General features: G+C 38.9%; 1 protein-coding gene across 2 annotated transcripts in view; it reads left to right on the forward strand.

Moving 5' to 3' along the window:
• NUP205 (nucleoporin 205) overlaps nt 1–21,007 on the forward strand; it is an 86,787-nt gene that overhangs the window by 48,597 nt on the left and 17,183 nt on the right. For both annotated transcript variants that reach the window (XR_006298602.1, XM_043589633.1), the window contains exons 24-35: nt 1,381–1,530; nt 2,097–2,168; nt 2,737–2,894; nt 3,398–3,478; nt 4,265–4,456; nt 4,980–5,247; nt 5,338–5,436; nt 13,990–14,138; nt 15,837–16,028; nt 16,910–17,031; nt 18,630–18,768; nt 20,876–21,002. Coding sequence is in view for 1 of the 2 variants with exons in the window: in XM_043589633.1 (XP_043445568.1) it covers nt 1,381–1,530; nt 2,097–2,168; nt 2,737–2,894; nt 3,398–3,478; nt 4,265–4,456; nt 4,980–5,247; nt 5,338–5,436; nt 13,990–14,138; nt 15,837–16,028; nt 16,910–17,031; nt 18,630–18,768; nt 20,876–21,002 (1,749 nt within the window). In the remaining variant the exon portion in view is untranslated. The remainder of the gene's footprint in view (nt 1–1,380; nt 1,531–2,096; nt 2,169–2,736; nt 2,895–3,397; nt 3,479–4,264; nt 4,457–4,979; nt 5,248–5,337; nt 5,437–13,989; nt 14,139–15,836; nt 16,029–16,909; nt 17,032–18,629; nt 18,769–20,875; nt 21,003–21,007) is intronic.

The raw sequence follows: 21,007 nt of genomic DNA on the forward strand, positions 1-21,007 counted from the left end.
GAGTTTTTTTAAGGTTTTTTTTTTTTTTTTTTTTGTATTTTATTTATGTTCTGGGAAGTGTAAGCTCACGGATTTCATAATAAATTTTTATTACTAGTAATTATCTGCTTCTAATCCATGTTTTAGAGTGATGAAATGAGAGAACTTTGGGAATTATCTAATGACAAACATTTTTCGCTTCATTTTCATAATAAGCATGTCTTATTTTTAATTCTAAGATCTGTTTATATTATAAGCTTTTTAAGCAACCCTCCTTTATACCTAATTAGAAAGAAAAGTTAATGCTTTGTCTCTTACTGTATCTGTCTTTTAAAAACCAACCTAGTTTAAAAAAAAAAACGAGTTTTGCCTGTTACTGTGGTGGTAGGGGTGGTGGTTGTAGTACTAATTGGTGTGTTTTATGTTTATACTGTTAGAATTTAGGACTTTAAATCAGGCATATTAAAAATTGTGGAGTCAGAAACTTGTATAAGTGATTCCCAGTCCTGATTTCAGGTTTCATTTTTGGTTTTGTTTCTGGAAGCGTTTCAGTGTGCGCAGAGTGGGGAGGGGCTCAGTCCTTCGCGACAGCCACTTCGCTCACGGCTGCCAGGATGTGCTAAGTTCTTCTCCTCTTCTTGGTGCTTATGCGTGTCCTTGCCCTTTTCTTGATGAACTTGAGAGCCCCCCTGCCCTTGGAGACTTTGAGCAGCCGCACACTACACTGCTTTTGTGGGGTGAAGCCACACACCTCTCAGTTCATGTCCCGTGTGAGCTTGGAGTGCTTGGTGAGGTGCCCTTGGTGGCTGTGCCTCAGCTTTCTCATGCTCTTGGTCAGCTTGTAGCCCTTTCTGAGGCCCACAGCCGTAGGGTAGTGCAGGACTGCGGCTGCTATGCTGTGAAGACCAACCCTAATTATATGTGAAATCACATGTCCTGGATTATCTTAAGAGAGATCATAAAATTATGCATTGGGTATTTGTTTTATGAAATAAAAGTCAAACTGCATATTAGGGCTTTTTTTTTTTTTTACAAGTTATATATTTGAGAATTAGTGTTTGTTTTTAAGTATGAAGTCTGTGTTAATGTCAAAGTAGGACAGACTTAGAATTTTATAGATAAGTGTGAAATTATCCTGGTAATGGAAAATTGATTCTCTTTTGTTCTTCATTTGCTTTGGCTCATCTTTATAGACATGGACGTGCTTATTTTTTTTCTCTTAGCATTTGTTTTTGCTTTTTTAATTTTCTTCCAGGGTGATGAATTATTATGATGCCAAGTTTCATAAATTATGGAGTATGTTACTTACGTGAGCAAATATCTGACGAGTTAAGGAATTTAGATCTGTTACAATCCTGTTATTATACTCTAGGAAACTAAACTCATGTATTTAACTTGCAGAGTATGAAATGTCTATGCTGAACCAGATGTCATGGCTAATGAAGACTGCCTCAATAGAACTACGGGTAACTTCTCTGAATCGTCAGCGGTCACATACCCAGAGGCTCCTACATCTCTTACTGGACGACATGCCTGTGAGACCGTACTCAGGTGAGTGTGTACATGTTGCCGTTTGTTCTCTTGTGCTGCTGACCGGTCCGTGTGAAGGCATGCGCTGCAGTCTTGCGCTTAGCGTGTGATTGTAGGCTAAACAAGTTCATTCTGTCTTTAGAATTTTTTTCCTTAAAACGCAAAATTTTTAAATTCATCCCATAATTGCTATTTGATTATTGTTTGAAGCATCCGCGTTCTGCTATATTCAAATATTCAGTGGAGTTTGCCACACTGAGCCAGGATGACCCAAGGTATTTTAATGTGTGTTATACATGCAAATTAAACATAAGCTTTTCTAATCATCGCATTGGTGGGAATGGGTTTTGCCTCTTTGGGAGTTCTGATTATCCTCTTTACAATTGTGAAGTGGATCTCCTGGGGACAGAAAGAATTAGATGAATGTTGGTAAGTTCTCATCATCTTTGCATTTCAATTATCCATTTGCAGAGGGCTCTCTGACCTAGCAACAGTGATCTAGAAAAAAAAATACCTTGTTATTTCCAAATAAATTTTATGAGTATGTTGTTGTTTTTCCTGATCTGTTATTATTGATGCTCTAACAGATGGTGAAGGAGGAATAGAAGATGAAAATAGGTCTGTCTCTGGGTTCCTTCACTTTGACACTGCTACAAAAGGTAAAGCCCTTTGAATCTATAATAAATTTATAGGTATATATTAAATTGCTTAAATTTGAAGAGATAATTATGACACCTGTATCTGCTATAGAAAGGATTAGTTGTCATTCAAAAATAACTTTTTTATAACTAGGATGAATGAATGGGAAAGAATGTTTTTGCAAATGGATGTATTAGAAATAAAATCACATTTAGATTTCAACACAGTTTTCCATTTCTGGGCTTAACATCCTTTCTTTCTCCCCCCCCCCCCCCCAACGTTGATTTATTTGTTTTGAGAGAGAAAGTGCGAGCATAAGCTGGGAGGACAGATAGAGAGGGAGAGAGAGCGAATCCCAAGCAGGCTCCATGCTCAGCACAGAGCCTGACTCAGGGCTCGATCTCACTACCGTGAGATCATGACCTGAGCCAAAATGAAGAGTTGGACGCTTAACCGACTGAGCCCCCCAGGTACCCCCTCAACTCCCTTTATTGAACCTAGCACTATCTTTGAGAGTGAGCTGAGTACAACTGTTTGCTCTTCTTCTCACCGTCCCAAATAAAATCGAACCACTTTCTATTTTTCTAGTACGTCGAAAGATTCTAAGCATTCTTGACTCGATTGACTTCAGTCAGGAGATCCCTGAGCCTTTGCAGTTGGATTTCTTTGATCGGGCCCAGATCGAGCAAGTTATTGCTAACTGTGAACACAAGAATTTACGGGGACAGACAGTCTGCAACGTCAAGGTAAGGATTGTTTTAAAGTGTGTGCAGTATCAAGTGGTTTAGACTTTGAGTCCTCAGACAAAAAGAGAACCATGCAGTTGTTTTCTGATAAGGCTATTGGTTTATTAGACTGTGGTTTTCACTTTTCTAACAGCAGGGAAATGAAACAGAATAGACGACACTAGCTTTACCTCTTTAAAAGGTTCCCCATCACCTTCCTGATAGTAGTCATGCCACCTAGCTATGGAATGGTTTTACTCTCTACCAGGTAACTGGTAATGGTCTCACTAATAGGAAGAAGATATCCAAGGGCATTGGCGCCAACTTCCCTGCCACAGAGGCTCCTTGGTCCCACTCAGTAATGTGAGGGACACCTAATGTTTTTGACTGGAGACCGAACAGAGTCACTTATAGATTATATATAGAGGTATCCAAAACTGTTTCCACTAAGGCAGTTTATAGTGATTGCTAGAGGTTATTATTCTGAAATGGTCTGATTTTTCACTCTTTTCTCAATTCTGTAGCTTCTTCATAGAGTCCTTGTAGCTGAAGTAAATGCCCTCCAGGGTATGGCAGCCATAGGACAGAGACCTCTCCTGATGGAGGTAAGCCCTATTGAGAACTTGTTAGTTTGAATCTTCTACCTATTTAACTGCCAGTTAGAAGACAAAACTGTAAATTGACTTGTAGTTCATCAGTTAGTAAACTACTTGAAATTAAACCTTAATGGAATCTTCCATTTTTGATTTTAAAACTTGTAAACTAAACTGAAGTTAATATCTGGATGCCAGAGTAAGTAACGTTTTTTTTTTCTGCTAGGCTAGTTTAGGATTTGCAACCTGTCCATATTGTGTATTAGACTTCCCTTGTTCTCTGTCGGTGAGGGAAGAGAGAGTGGTTTTTCATCACAGGTGGGGAGCAGTGGGTTAGAGGTCAGGTGAGAAGAACCACACACATGGAAACACAGGTGGCTAGGCCAAAGCAAGAAGCAAAGAAATAAAAGATATGTCAGGGAGACATGCCCTTGAACTTGAGTTTTAGGCAATTCCAGTGCTCTAGAGTAAGTGTAAGTAGATACTACAAAGAAAATGGGGTTAAAAAACCCCTACCACCTCTGCTGACTGGCATGCATGTGGAAGGTTTCCTAAATATACTACAGATGTGTTCGGGTTAACTGACAGAATAAATAACTCTTGAAAAATAGGACTCTGTTGGGGTACCTGGCTGGCTCAGTTGATGGAGCGTGCCACTCTGGATTTCAGGGACGTGAGTTGGAGCCCCACATTGGGTGTAGAGATTACTAAAAAAGATAAAGTTAAAATTGGACCCTTTTGGTAAAAGACATTATCTGCCCATTTGTTAACCTTGTGATTCAATTTCTGTGGCTTTAGGAAATCAGCACTATACTTCAGTACGTGGTAGGAAGAAACAAGCTGCTGCAGTGTCTTCATGCAAAACGGCATGTGCTGGAGTCATGGAGGCAGCTGGTGGAGATTATACTGACCGCTTGTCCCCAGGACCTCATTCAGGCAGAGGATCGGCAACTGATTATCCGTGACATCTTACAAGATGTGCATGATAAGGTAACGTACTTCCTAAATTGCTTCCTGAACTTCCTTACTTCCTAATTACTTCCCGTATTGCTGAACAGATCTTTATATACTACTTAAAAACACAGTTTCCCACCATCCTTTTTTTTACCCTTTTATGTTAGGAATAAATAGAGTTGTGTATTGCCAGTGTTAAGGCGATCCTTGAGAAAGTCTTCTGTACAGTAATGGCTCTCAACCAAAGTATGTATCACAATTACGTAGGGAGCTTTTTAAAAATACACGGATGGATCCCACCCCAGACATACTGAATGGGACACTCTGGTGGGTGACCACTTGTGTGAATTTACATTAAAGACCTCTCTAAGGAATCCTGATAGGAATCCCTTCTGGTTAAGAACACACGTTATCAGTATCATATTTAAATTTTTCTATATATTAGCTTTTATTTTCTTTGATCAATGACATTCCATTCTTATATTCTTAATGGTAGGTGAAAGCTCAGTGTATATAAAACCTGTTAATGACTGTAGCTGATTTGTCTTTCTGCTTTAAGATACTAGATGATGAAGCAGCGCAGGAGTTAATGCCAGTGGTAGCAGGTGCTGTGTTCACCTTGACTGCTCACCTAAGCCAAGCCGTTCGCACTGAACAGAAGCAACCATTAGTCTTGGGACCCGGAGAGACCCATTACGCTTTTATGCTCGATAGCTCGTTCGCGTCACCTTCTCCAGCAGAGAACCCGGTGGTGGGTTTTGCTTCTATTGGAGACTCTTCGCTTCACATCATATTGAAGAAACTGTTAGACTTCATTTTGAAGACAGGTTTTTTCATCTAAATTTCTTACAAATCACACCTTTTGTGTTTGTTTTAACTTTCATTTGAAACAGGGTTTGTACTCTGTATCTCCTTAGGTGGCGGATTCCAGCGAGTGAGGACACACCTGTACGGCTCTTTGTTGTATTACTTACAGATCGCCCAGAGACCAGATGAACCAGACACATTAGAAGCAGGTAGAACCAGATAGATTTCTAATCTTTTCTGTCTCAGAGATTTTTAGAGATTCTGTTGTAGAGATTAAGTTAAAAAAAAAAAACCCGTTTTCTGTCTTTTGGCTAAGTAAAGCTGTAATAAATGAGTCTTTATGGAATCATGAAAGCACTTATGTGAAGTCGAGGAAGAATGTGTAGTTTTTCAACATTTTTATTTATTTTTGGGACAGAGAGAGAGACAGAGCATGAACAGGGGAGGGGCAGAGAGAGAGGGAGACACAGAATCGGAAACAGGCTCCAGGCTCCGAGCCATCAGCCCAGAGCCTGACGCGGGGCTCGAACTCACGGACCGCGAGATCGTGACCTGGCTGAAGTCAGACACTTAACTGACTGCGCCACCCAGGCGCCCCATGAATGTGTAGTTTTTAAAATTAAGACGATAGTACATGAGTACTGTAAAAAAAAAAAACCCTCAAATACCACTTTAGCTTGTATGCGTTTTTAATTCCCTCTCTTTCTCTGGTCCCACTGAACAGTCTGCTGTACATAGCGTGTACATGTCTTTCTCCCCTTTGCAGAGCATCACGATGCATATCTAGTTGAATCTTTTCAGATGTCTCCGTTGTTCTGTAATACGGAAGTAATGTTTATTTAACCATTTGTATTATTCATAGACACTTCCATTGTTTCTAATTTTTACTGTCACAAATATGCTGCATCAAATGTTCTGTTATATGCCTTTGTATTTTTCAAGAAGAATGCTTCATGGTAAAATTTCCATGTGAAAGACTATGCGCATTTTTATTTTAATAGATTCTACCAGAGGCGCCTGGGCGGCTCAGTCAGTTGAGCATCTGACTCTCAATTTCAGCTCATGTCATGATCTCACAGTTGTAAGATCTAGCCTCACACTCAGCATGGAGCCCGCTTAAGATTCTCTTGCTCCCTCTCCCTATAACGCTCCCCCACTTGTGTGAGTGCTCTATGAAAAAAAAAAGAAAAAAGCTCCTACCAAATGGCTTTCTGCCAGTCTAAACCCTCATCAATAGTGTACCTATATCTTTTTGTACTAATGTGAAGTTTTTCTTGAATAAATTCCAAGAGGTAGAATTTCTTGGTCAAAGGTAATGCCTATTTAAAATATTGATAAATCCCACTTTCTAAAATAAAATTAGCATTAAAAAAATTTTTTTTAACATTTATTTATTTTTGAGAGACAGAGTACAGGTGGGGGAGGGGCAGACAGAGATGGAGCCACAGAATCCAAAGCAGGCTGCAAGCTCCGAGCTGTCAGCACAGAGCCCGTCGCGAGGCTCGAACTCACAAACCATGAGATCATGACCTGAGCCGAAGTTGGACGCTCAACTGACTGAGCCACCCAGGCACCCTTAATTAGCATTGTTAATAGTAATAATCTGGACTTTTTGGTCTCCAGATATGAAAAATGTTTTTAGCCATTCAGCAAATGAATGTATAATACTCTACACCAGAAATGTCCTGCTATTTAAGAACTTGTCATAAGCACCTTTTGATAATGGACTTCCGATACCCGTCTGAGAACCTTTATGAGTATTTGCTATTTTGTACACAGATTCTTAAAAACCACTCAGTGTGTAAGACCCAGATTATCTCATATTATTCTTTACTGGCTAATATTTTTACATATTTTTCTAAGGAGATAATAATAGCCAAATGATGTATTTGTAGAAATGGCCTACCCGCTTAAAGCACAAAAATTTTTAGGATCATTCAAAAGAATAGTTCAGAGAAGCTTTTTAAACAGAGAGAAGCTTTTCTTTTTCTTTTTTTTTTTTTTTTTCAACGTTTATTTATTTTTGGGACAGAGAGAGACAGAGCATGAACGGGGGAGGGGCAGAGAGAGAGGGAGACACAGAATCGGAAACAGGCTCCAGGCTCTGAGCCATCAGCCCAGAGCCCGACGCGGGGCTCGAACTCACGGACCGCGAGATCGTGACCTGGCTGAAGTCGGACGCTTAACCGACTGCGCCACCCAGGTGCCCCAGAGAGAAGCTTTTCTTAAGAGATAATAATGGGGATTCCACGCTGTACTCCTCCCCCCTCCAACACACCTCTCCATTTTCCTCTTGTCGGAAAATTTTTTAACGTTATATTTAGTGGAATTGGCAAAGTCACTACTTAACCACTAGGTAGAGCTCTACAACATACTTTTTATAAGGCATCATTATCAAGATGTAATGAAGTGGTGTGACCACAAAAGAAAATTCTCCTTTGTTTTTAATTTTCAAATGATGTATTTTTAATTTCATCCTTTAATTAGTTTTTTTTTTTTTTTTTTTACCACTTAATTGCTGCTTATTTTGACTTATTTTATTTACTTATTTTGGGGGTGGGCAGGGCTCAAGTGAGCAAGGGCAGAGAGAGACAGAGAGAAAGGGAGGAGAGAGAGAGAGAGAAGCAGGGCTCACACAGGGCTCATGTTTTGCCCGAATCAGGGCCTTGAACTCACCTGATGTGCCATTTGAACTCACGAACCGTGAGATCATGACCTGAGCCAAAGTCAGATGTTGAACGACTGAGCCACCCAGGTGCCGTATTTGGACTTATTTTAAATAGCAAAGCACTGTATTTCCTAGACACTAGTGTTTTTAAGTTTCAAGTTAGAAATACTAAATTTAATAAATATTTATTGATACCTACTTTTGTATGCGTATGTGCATGTTTTGACATGGTACTACTTTCTATTTTATTTTAAAACAGGAACTGAACTTTTAATGTCTACATACTTATTTTTCCATATCTCTTTTACTTTATTTTTAACATAACTATGTATACTGGATACTGGGCAGCTATTTTTCCTGTTTTGTGTAAAAAGAATCCTACTCACAGAGACGAAATGACTTGCTTGTCTGTGGCAGATCTGATATTAGAAATCAGTTTCCTTGATTTTTTTTTCTCAAGTTTATTATTTTGAGAGAGAGAGAGAGCATGCACATGGGGGAGAGTCAGAGAGGGAGAGAGAGAGAATCCCAAGCAGGCTCCTCACTGTCAGGGTGGAGGCTGATGTGGGGCTCAGACTCACAATTCGTGAGATCATGACCTGAGCTAAAGTGGGATTCTGAGCCAGCTGAGCCACCCAGGTGGCTCAGTTTTCTCTATTTTTAATAGAATGTTCCTTTTCCTGGCCATAGCATCTCACGTCTTCATCCTTTCTGTTATTGTTGTCTTTTTGTAATTTGTAATTATTTCTTTTTAATTTGATAGATAATACCTACCAGCAGTGTATTTGTAGCTCATAGTACAAAGGGCTAATTTCTAATACGTAAAGAACACCTACAAATCAAACCCAGTAGAAAAAATGGTCAAAGGATATGAGCACACAGTTTAGGGGAAAGAAAATTCAGTTAGCTCTTAAGCATATATTAGCTTTGTGAAAATCACTGTAGGTGGACTCCATCACCTTGAGTTGGCAATGGAGATCTGGGGAGAAACAAAAGCATATATTCTTTGAGTAAAATTCTTTGGAAGATTCATATATGTCAAGAACAGTGTAGTTAAAATCTGACATTTTTTTTTGCATATGTAATCCCTGGGGGTTAGTTGACAAGAGTTGACATCATGACTATCTCTCTTTGTATTCTTTTTTTTTTTTTTTTAACTTTTTAAGTGTTGATTTTTATCAGTTTTTGAGAAAGACACAGTGCGCATGGGGGAGGGGCAGAGAGAGAGGGAGACACAGAATCTGAAGCAGGCTCCAGGCTCTGAGCTGTCAGCATAGAGCCCGACACCGGGCCAAAATCCACAAACCGTGAGATCATGACCTGAGCAGAAGTTGGACGCTTAACCGACTGAGCCACCTAGGCACCCCTCTTTTTATTCTTTTCATCTTTTATTTTTTTCTCATTTCTACCAGTGACCACGGGAGAAAATACAGATAATTTGACCAAAGCGTAAATGTTTAATATGAAGCCCTGTTGCTGTATTCTTAATTTCTTTATTTGTTTGTTTCTTCAGCTTTAGTATTATAAAAATACTTCACATTTAAATACAGGTAATTACAAAGATACACATCTTCAGCACATTTTTATAAGATTATTATTTTCAATAAAAGTTTATTTATAAAGCCAACTTATAAAGTTATGCTAACACATCAGAGCCATGATATAGTACATCTTCCTTAGTTTTATTTTTGTAAGATTAGCCCTATTTGAATGTTCTGTATAATCTCAGTAAAATGGATTAAATTGTTGCAATTTTAAGTACTTTCATTATGAGCTTTTTTCATAGGTTCTCTTTCCTTTAAATTGGCTCTTTTTCCCCTTAAATTTGGTAAGTTAATGATACTCAGTTTTGTATTTTCTTTATAAGTAAGAATTAGAAATTGTCATAAACATAAGGAATTTTCTTCTCTGCTCATAGTTCTTTTGGGCTCTTGTGACCTTTGAGCAAGAATATTCCTGTTCTTTGTGAAACCATAATATCTATTCATCTTTTTAAAAAAGAAGATTAGAAAAGACAATCTATTGCCATTATTAAATTTTTGAGAACCAGAGCATCTGGGTGGCTCAGTCAGTTAAGCATCCAGCTCTTGGTCTCAGCTCAGGTCATGATCTCACAGATCATGAGTTTGATCCTCGAGTTGGGCTTTGCACTGACAGCATGGAGCCTGCTTGGGATTCTGCCTCTCCCTGTCTCTGCCTCTCTCTCTCTCTCTCTCTCTCTCTCTCTCTCAAAAGTTTATTTATTTTGAGAGAGAAAGAGAGAGAGAGAGAAAGGGGAGAGAGAGAGAATCTCAAGCAGACTGTGATATTAGTGTGAAGCCAAACATGGGGTTTAAATCCATGAACTGTGAGATCATGACCTAAGTTTGAATCAGGAATTGGTCAGTTAACCAACTGAGCCATCCAGGCACCCCATAAATAAACTTAAAAAAAATTTTTTTTGATAATCTTATTGTGACATTAAAAATTGTTATGGTCTAGGCATTAGTATGATCTGGCATTATAGTATAAATACACCTATAAGTCATAAAGTAGTGGGACTAAAAGGATTATATAGAACATCTTGCCTGCTCTGGACTCTGTTCTTTGAGTCTGATTCCAACAAGTGACTTAAAAATACTAGCTATAGCTATGGGTGTGTGTAGTAAAATGCAGGCTCTTTGCTTGATGTGAATTTAGGCGTACATTTCTCATCACTTTTATTTTTTACAACCTGAGTCAAGTCCTAGAACCTGAGAACCTGATTAAAAATTAATAATTGGGTATTTAAAAAATATTTTTAGCTTTTGTTTTTTATTTCAAAATAAATACTGAATGAGGAAATTTAGAACATAGTAATAAACAAAGGTAAGAACATTCTACCCTGCTAAGATAACCATTCCAACATTTTGTTATAGCCAGCCATATTGACTTAAAATCTCCCTTGTCTTTTCACTCAGTATTTTATGAGCTTTTTTCTTTGTTAAATAATATTTTTAATAGCTCTATACATTTTTTCACTTATGGGTATATCATCACTTAGCTTGTCCGTTTTTGGACATTTAGATTATTTCCGGTTTTTCACAATATGAATAAAAATCTGATCTCATTTGGTGGTTGATTATTTTCACTTATTCCAAAAGCAGGAAATATTAATTAGGTTCTTGTTTTCATAAGGATTATATTCTAGTATAAATGACAGTATATGTATTTATAAAACAGGAAGCATTAAGTTGGGTGATACAGGCTAGATGCCAGCAAACTTTTTCTGTAAAGGCCAGTTAGTGAATATTTTAGATTTTGCAAGCCATATGCTCTCTGTTGCAGCTACTCACCCCTGCCTTTATAGTGTGAAGGCAGCCAGAGACTGCAGTTGAGTGACCATGGCTGGGTCACATCACAGCTTTATAAAAACAGGTCAGATTTTGCTCTCAGTCCTTAGTTTCTGAACCCCAAGTATAAATTATAAGAGGTATGAGAAAAAAGAACATCAAGACTTTCACTGGGCTTTGCAGGTGAAGTTGTATTTACATAGGACTAAATGGAGGGCTCTTCAAGCAAGGCCCAAACTTAGGAGGGAGTAAAGACTAAGGAGAATGTCTTTGCTATAAGCAAGGGTTGTGGAAAATAACGGTTGATGGGAAATAAAATGGAGTGAAAGGGTAGGACCATATTAATGACCTTGCAAATGAAATTGCAGTGTTAAAGCTAGTTGGATTAAGCAGTTGATAGCCACGTTAAGTTACTGAGAAAAGTGCTATGAAGTTGGTGTTTAGAAAAGTTTGTATGGCAGTGATTTATAAGGTATGTTGGAAGAAGGAACAGTTTGGTGTAAAAGAAACTAACTTGGTGGTTTCTTTTTATTTATTTATTTATTTTTTTTATTAAAAAAAAATTTTTTTTTTCAACGTTTATTTATTTTTGGGACAGAGAGAGACAGAGCATGAACGGGGGAGGGGCAGAGAGAGAGGGAGACACAGAATCGGAAACAGGCTCCAGGCTCTGAGCCATCAGCCCAGAGCCTGACGCGGGGCTCGAACTCACGGACCGCGAGATCGTGACCTGGCTGAAGTCGGATGCTTAACCGACTGTGCCACCCAGGCACCCCTAACTTGGTGGTTTCTAATGAACTAATTTACCCTCCAAAAATGAAAATTTGAAAGAAAGTTCTAATTAAGTTGCAGCCTTAGGATTTTCTTATTTCTAGGTGGTACTGTTAATAAAATGTGGAACTTGGAGATCTGTTCACAGTTGGAAAACGCAAATCAAGTTGTTTCTTTACGACTAAGCCTGGTCTTCTGCAACCCTTGATTTCAGTTTTCTCTGTAAAGCCGTAGGGGCTCTTGGCGGAGTGTCTCAGGGTTTGTGTGGAGGAGTCCGGAGAGTGATATTCCAGCAGCCCTCTGCCCTCATTTCAGCCAGTTTGAAATCTGGAATCTGTGGCTAAAACTACAAATTACAAAGTAGTGGCTTTCAGACTTTTATTCACAACCTTTATTCAGACAATTTTGTAGTGGTCCTGTGTGTAAACCAGAAAAGATGCTATAGCTCCTCAGGCTGGCTTTTTGAAAACCCATCCTGAGGGCATCTGGTGGCATCCCTGGAGCACATTTCTGAGCTTTCTCTAACCTGTCCGTCAGTAATTAATGTTGTGCTACTGTGCTAGCCACTGTGCTAAATACCAGGACAATAATGGTGGGCAAGACAGAATCCGGATGTAACACAACCTGATGTACTGGTAAATAAGTACTATGCAGAAAATGAGATAGTGCTGTGCTGCGTATGTGTAGGGCGAGTTGGATGTAGCTGACAAGTGATGTTAGAGGCTGGAATGATGAAGACGAGGCAGCCATGCTGAGATCTGAGGAAAAACCCGAAAGATCAAAGTGCAGAGATCCTGAGACCAAAGTGGTGAATGTGAGGGACAGAAAGGCTCGTGTGGTGGCAGCCAGCGGAAGAGGCAAAGAGTGGAAGATGAGGTTGAGCAGGAGATGGGGACAGATGACGTGAGGGAGTGATGTGATTGAGAAGCATAAAAATCCCATACCCTCCTTTGACAGTTACTGAAATTAAAAATAAGGACGACTGAAACAAAATTAAAAGTAGCGGTAAAAATATTTGAGGGGGAAAATGTTATTAAAACTCTGCAAGTTTGCCTTCTGCGAACATTATAATGGAACGTAAGGCACAATGTGGGTTACTTTTATTTTTCATGATTAAACCTTCTTCGTTTATACTCTCCGTTCTGATCAGTTCATCTTGAGAACTTTTCCCTGATTTAAAAATAGTTGCTGTGTAGTAGTTGTAAAAAGTCGTAAGATTGGTTTGAAATACAGGTTATGGCTTTATGTAATACATTTTTGAAACTCTTCTAGAAGGTTTACATGAATCTTAGTAAAATATATGATATCTTTAATTATCTTTGTATATTTAAATTATTTTCATAAGGGGTATGCTTTTTTAATAAGTATTTTTAATAAGTATTTCAATTACAAAATATAAATAAAATCTGATTTTTTTGGAAGCAGATTTTTGTCGACTTTGTACCTAACTTTTTTTAGTCAAAATTCTCATAGATCTCAATAAAGGATGAAAATAGATTGATTACCAGAATAAATACAGGAATTGGTTCTCTTACTGTCTTATAATTCATTTTGATTTTGGGTGTGTGGGTGTCTCAGTCAGTCTGACTCTTGATTTTGGCTCAGATCATGATCTCACAGTTCATGGGATTGAGCCCCACCTCAGGCTCTGCACCGAGCATGGGTCTTGCTTCGGATTCTCTCTCTCCCTCCCTCTGCCCTTCCCCTGCTCATGTGCATGCACATGTGTGCATTTACTCTCACAAAAATAAACATTAAAAAAAGTAGTTCATTTGATTTATTTAAGAATAGGGAGTTTATCCTTTTCATAATACAGTTGTCACCTTAGTGTACAATGTGTGCATTGTGTTTTTGAAGTTTAGCTGCCTAGACCCATTGGTTGGTGGGCCCTTGGGTACTACATGAAATAATGGAGGGATTTTTTTTCTTGTCCTATATGAAGTGTAATTGCTCAGTCATCACACTGTTCTTTATTGGAGTGTTTTAAATATTTTCTGCTGTAACCCTTTTAGCCAAGAAAACCATGTGGGAAAGGCTGACAGCCCCTGAAGATGTATTTAGTAAATTACAACGAGAAAACATAGCCATCATTGAGAGCTACGGTGCTGCCCTCATGGAAGTGGTCTGTCGAGATGCTTGTGATGGCCATGAGATTGGAAGGGTACAGTAACTCCTGTTTAGTATAACAATTGAATAAATATTTTGACTTATTAAGGTATAAACTGAATTAACTTTGCAAATGCATGTTATATATTGAGAATTATTGTCTGCAGTATATTTTAGTGAATTGTTTTTAATGTTTATTTTTTGAGAGAGAGAGAGAAAGAAAGAGAGGGGAGGGGCAGACAGAGAGGGAGTCACAGAATCCAAAGCAGGCTCAAGGCTCTGAGCTGTCAGCACAGAGCCGACGCGGGGCTCGAACTCACAAACCACCAGATCATGACCTGAGCTGAAATCAGATGCTTTAACCAACTGAGCCACCCAGGCGCCCCTAGTGAATTTTCTTATTTGTTATAATTTGGAATTTCTATTTTATTTATTCATCTGTTTTCTTTATTTCTGTTCAGAATCTCAGTTCAGAATTTTCCCTCAGCATAATCTTTCTGCTGATTGTGAGGTTAGCCTTACACTGGTAGAAATGCTGCTTAATAAAGATCTTTGGTTAAGAGAATACTGGGTACACAGGTTTTATACTGAATATGTCTTTTTTGCTTTGTGGAGGGGAATTCGCATTTATAATTCTTTAAAATACTGTACCACACTGGTGATAATACAATGAGAAGATAACTTCCTTCTAATGAAGAGTTTCATAGTATTTGAATCATACACAGCTGATCCTTAAACAACACGGGTTTAAACTGCGTGGGTCCACTTACTGTGCAGATTTGTTTTGACAGATACAGTACAGAACTGTAAATGTATTTTCTCTTTTTTTTTTTTTTTAAACTTTTTTTTCAACGTTTATTTATTTTTGGGACAGAGAGAGACAGAGCATGAACAGGGGAGGGGCAGAGAGAGAGGGAGACACAGAATCGGAAGCAGGCTCCAGGCTCTGAGCCATCAGCCCAGAGCCCGACGCGGGGCTGGAACTCACGGACCGCAAGATCGTGACCTGGCTGAAGTCGGACGCTTAACCGACTGCGCCACCCAGGCGCCCCGTATTTTCTCTTTTTTGAACATTTTTTTTTTCTCTAGCTTACTTAATTGGAAGAATACAGTATGTAATACATATAAGATAAAAAATATGTGTTAATCAACTATTTATGTATCCACCAGGCTTCTGGTCAGCAGTAGGCTCTTAGTAATTATAAGGTTGTGGGGAGTCAAAAAGTTATACATGGATTTTCAACTGTGCTCCTAACCCCCGTGTTGTTCAGGGGTCAGACGTATTTGAAGATGGTGGGAAACAGGCCTTTAAGAAATAGGATGAATATAAACTGTGTAGTAAGTTCTTATGTTCAAAACAAAACAAAACAGTTTAAGTGTTGTTATGCATAGAAAAAGGACTGAAGAGGAGAGAGGCCAAAATGGAGTAGCAGTGTTGATCAGGCCACATATATTCTATATGCTTTTCTATGTTTTCTAGGTTTCCTGTAATGTGCATGTAATACTTCACAATTAGGGGAAAAAGCTATTTTTAACGAGTCTCTTTTCTCCTTTTATTAATAAATCAAGATTCTGTATACATAGCTTTCAAGTTTCTCAAAAAAAAAACAACAAAAAACACCAAATAAAATGTAATTGCAAGCTACCATTTCCCTTGTAAGAAAAGCTCTAAATATTTTCATATCAAGGGAGTTTGTGTCCTTGGTTTTGGTAGCCATCTCCATGTTTTGGGCTTTGATTTGTTCTTCTTCAGATGCTGGCACTGGCTCTACTTGATCGGATCGTCTCCGTAGATAAACAGCAGCAGTGGCTCTTGTATCTTTCTAACAGTGGCTACTTGAAGGTGCTCGTGGACAGCTTGGTAGAAGATGACCATACTTTGCAGAGCTTATTAACGCCACAACCTCCCCTCTTAAAAGCCCTTTATACTTACGAATCCAAAATGGTAAGACTTTGTATTCATTTGAAGTTAGATCAACCGCTCACTTCCTCTTAGAGCAGTAGATGTATTAAAGAACGTTAATGTGGCCGACATTTTTAGTATTTCTGTCATGTAAGCTATAATCATTTCAAAGAGTTTTAAATTTGGAACATGTGTTAGAAATGTAGCTTCAAAGCATGCCAAAGATGAGTTGAAGTGATCCCGAGAGGGTTAGCCGGGTAATGGAACTGCTTGCTCCTCATTCAGGTTGCTGATGATGGGGAATAATGGGATGCTGAGTGCTCTGAGGAGAGCAGTAAGCAAAATTGTCTCTTCGCCACAGAATTCAGACTGTATTAGCTGCCTGTGGAACATTCCAACGTAGCTGTGCTGGTTCTAGTTTAAACACGAGATTTTCAATACCATATATAATGCATCATTTCCTTTCCTTCAGATTTGTTTTCTCTGTTTCCTCCTGGTTGAGAATACTACAGAGTCACAATAATGGAAGCACTAAAGTCTTAGACCCGTTATTAACTCCCCCCTCCTTTATTTATTCAACAAGTGTTTATTAAATACCTATTATATGCCAGGTGTGGCAGTAGGTGCTAGAGATACAGCTATGAGCAAAACCATCTCTCCCCCCCCCATATGCCCACATGATGATAAGTAAAACTACAGTTGAGTTTAATACTGTTTCTTGCAAGGCACTGTACTGTGACACCTCAGATATGCTGTGTTTAATCCTCAGAGAATCCCGTGTATAATGTGCCCCGCAGAGCTAGCTCGGAATTTCTCTTCAGTATGATGAGAGATCAGAAATATGCTGTGAGAGAGTCTCATTTTTATCTGAGGCCCTTGGATATGATTTCTGTATTGATGCTTTTCCTTTTGTAACTTCTTAGGCATTTCTTACAAGAGTGGCCAAGATACAGCAGGGCGCTTTAGAGCTGCTGAGGTCTGGGGTGATAGTGCGACTGGCGCAGTGCCAGGTCTATGACATGCGCCCAGAGATGGACCCGCAGGGGTAAGTGTCCGTATACGCTGGTATTGTTTCCGTACTGTTCCTTCATTGTAAAGGATTAGCGAGGAAAAAGAAATTCCAAACGAAATCTTCGCCATTGGTTTATCATTCTGTTTGAGCAGTACTCTTTCACCTTGATAACTTTAATTTTGGTCCTTTTACTAGTAAATGGAAGTTGCTAATAAGGGTAAGAGTAGGAGGGACCTAATGCTTTCCATTTTAGAGCAGTAATAGGGAAATAGGAAAGCATTTTGTTAGTAAATGGTTTTCTTCCGAACTTTAGTGTTCTGTTCAATAGAATATATATTTTTAGTCATACTGGTCCTTTAAAGTATTATAGTGAAATTATAATTTGTTGTGGATTTCTTATTCCTGATGACTTGAATAGTATTTTATATTTTTCTTTTTGTAGCGTTTTGCCAACTGCTTGTACATTTGAAAGCTTTTAGTCAAATTATTTTAAGTTTCAAGCTTTTTAACAGATTTCTTGGTTCAGTTTGAATATGGGTTTTGGGTTTTTTTTGTTTTTGTTTTTGTTCTTCATTTTTGTCTACTGGCTGCAGCATTGTTAGCCTATCCTCTTGGAAGTAAATAACACTGTTTTACTAATTTTCTTCATAAGCCCATTGCCAAATTGAATATTTGAGTTTTTCTAGGATTAACTCTAGAACTGTTTTACCTCCAGAAAAGAAATGTAGGTGTTTTTTTTTGTTGTTTTGTTTTCTGAAGTTTTAAACATAACAGCTATTATTTTCACCTTAGGTAAGGAGGATTGAGTTAATTACATTCCTTGGGTCTTGGCATATAATCACTTGTCTGTGCAAAGCTTTTCTCTTATTTATTTCTGTGTTTTGTGTCCATTCTCTTCATTCGGCAACCACTTTCTTTTGTCTAAAAATTTAAATATTTATAATAAATAATATTTTATTAATACCTAATCTTAAAAGTTCAGTGATACTAGGGGCACCTGGGTGGCTCAGTTGGTTAAGCATCTGACTTCAGCTCAGGTCATGATCTCATGGTTCATGAGTTTGAGCCCCCATCAGAGTCTGGAGCCTACTTCAGATTCTGTGTGTGTGTGTCTGTCTGTCTGTCTGTCTCTCTCGCTCGCTCTCGCTCCCCCTGCTCATGCTCTGTCTCTCCTTCAAAATGAATAAACATTAAAAAAAAAAATTTTTTTAAGTTAAGTGATTTTACAACTTTGTTTTAACTTTTTAAAGTCTTGATTTTTTAAATCTAATGGGCGAAGTAGATTCATTTTTGGCTGTGGGTATAGGAGGGGGAAACTTGGGGAAAATAACTTGTTTTTATTTGTTTCTTGCTTATAGTTTCTATGGCCCAAGGGAGCTTTCAGAGTAGAATAAATATGTTTAGGAAATTCCAAGCATTGTCTTCAAATTATGCAGATTTTCTTTACTGAGTTTTTTCATAATTGAAATAACTCCGTTTTTACTGTCTATATGAGATGGAGAATTCTCATTAGTAGCTTCACATCTTAATCAGGCACCTGTGATTGTTTGCCATGGAGATGGGCAGGAACTGTTAGCGTCCCTTAACTCTTGGACTGTCGCTCTCTCCTTGTTGGGTGGAAATGAATGAAGCATGTTTGGCATGAGAGACCCACCAGTTTTCATCCCTGCCCCCGTGGACCGCTACCGGCAGATTCTGCTCCCGGCTCTCCGCTTGTGCCAGGTCATCCTCACGTCCAGCACGGCCCAGCACTTGCAGGCAGCAGGCCAGGTAAGAAGAGTCATTGGCCTGGAGGTTGTCTGGTGCAGGGGCTGCGTTTTAGAGTTGCAGAAACCCTAGGCATAGACAGCGTCCATGGGTTTACCGTCCACTGTGGCAGACCCGGGCACTGATAGCCAGCCCCCTGGTACCTTGCGTGAACTTCACCAGACCATTCTTACATATACTCTTATTTGAATGAAACCCCACAGTGAAGAATGGAATAGTGAGATGGAAAGCAAGAGCTCAAAATGTGTTCTTCTGTAAAGGGAAGTGGTTATGATGATAGGAATAAGCTGCTTCTAAAATGTGGTTTAACCACGGATTTAGCAAGAGGCCATACACTATGTTAGGCCTTGCAGAAAGTATAAAGGATAGATGATAATGGCACATTTAATTGTGATATTTAGAGAACGAAGTAATTGAAGTAAGTGAATTTTCTAAAATCTTTTTCATTGAGCACCAGAAATTCGTTTTATTTTCCTCTCTTTTCAGTTGAAACCTTCAAAAAAGAAATCTTTGTCTCTTTAAACTAATAACACAATATATAATCTAGCCATTCACCGATTAGACTTATCATTATGACTCTGGAGTCTTTATTGTTTTGCCCTATTATTGCAACACCCTCCAGAACTGTGTCCCAATACTTCATGGTAATGTTATATGCTTTCCCTGTCTTCAGTCTCCAGGCTTATGTCACCAGGGTAGAATGCTGCTGTTTCTAACATAGCACCATGTTTTGTTTTGTTTTGTTTATGTATTTTTTTAAATTTTTTAAGTTTATTTATTTTGAGAGAGTGTGCTTGTGTGCACACCCCTGAATGCGCCCCTGAGTGGGGGAGGGGCAGAAAGAAAAGGAGAGAGAGAGAATCCCAAGCATGCTCCACGTTGTCAGTGCAGAGCCTGGTGCGGGTCTCAAACCCAAGAACCATGAGATCATTACCTGAGCTGAAGGTGGGGGCTTAACAGACTGAGCCACCTAGGCACCCGGTTTTTTCTTTTTTCCCTTTTTTTAAGAGAGAGAGCACGCGAGTCGGGGAGGGCAGAGGGGGTGAGAGAGAGAGAATCCTAAGCAGTCTCCATGCTCAGTGTGCAGCCCGATGTGAGACTTGATCCCACAACCCTGGGATCATGACCTGAGCTAATATCAAGAGTCAGACACTCAACCGACTGAGCCACACAGGTGCCTCGACATCTTGTTTTATACTGCGTTAGTACATCTTACCCCTTTCATATGTGGCCTTTGGGTCAGTTCTTTAAAACTCAGAGACTTCCCCTGTCTTCTCTTTTATTGAGATTAAGATTTTTTTTTATTCCAAGTGGGACGTTGTGATGATATAAGATTCTCTAATGCCACTCTTGCACTGGCTATCGCAGAATCCCCCAAGGCGCTTGTTTTAAAAACACAGATTAGAGAGCATCACATCCAGCAGTTATGGGCTAAGGCCAGGAATCTGAATTCAAACCTAAAAAGGGACACAGTTGCTGAGTGATTCAGATGTTTGGCTTGTTTTGGCATAGAGGCTCAGCCTTCAAGGCGTTTAATCGAGTTGAGGAGACATCCCGTGTGAAACTAGAGTCCATGATGGTAGGCTGGAAAATGCCAGTGTGGAAGGGCGCAGTTTAGAGGGCAGGGTTTTTCTCTCGTTTGTATTTACCATATCAAAAGGAGAATTTAACAAAAGCTTTTTATGTGATTGTCCCCATGTCAGGCCAATCAGATTTTTATAGAGCAACTTAAATTCAGTAAGTCATTTTTATATCCATTTATTTTAAACTCCTGTTCTAGTTCCACTTGGACAAAAATAAAAGAAACTGAGAGTTAAGTAACAGTATTCATACAGTAGTTCTAAGTTATACTTTTCAACCGTAGCCTCTAAATACAGTAATTTCTAAGCTTTGAAATGATCTTTCTTGTGAATTTTAGGTAAATATTTGCTTCTTGAAGAAATAAGCCACATAAATGCAAAAGACGATTCTTATATTACATTCATTGTGATTCATGACATTGAATTTCTGGCTTCAGCGTTACTAAAAAAAGATGAATAATAAATTCATAATACAATTTTCTCCTGTTGACCTCTGTTTTTTCCATTTCTCTCCCTTCTCCTCGGCTCAGGTGTTGCAGTTTCTCATTTCGCATTCTGATACCATCCAAGCAATCCTGCGCTGCCAGGACGTGAGCGCTGGGTCCCTGCAGGAACTGGCTCTACTGACAGGAATTATAAGTAAAGCAGCACTTCCTGGTGAG

This window comes from Prionailurus bengalensis, chromosome A2, assembly GCF_016509475.1.
Source record: "Prionailurus bengalensis isolate Pbe53 chromosome A2, Fcat_Pben_1.1_paternal_pri, whole genome shotgun sequence".
Lineage (NCBI taxonomy): Eukaryota > Metazoa > Chordata > Mammalia > Carnivora > Felidae > Prionailurus > Prionailurus bengalensis.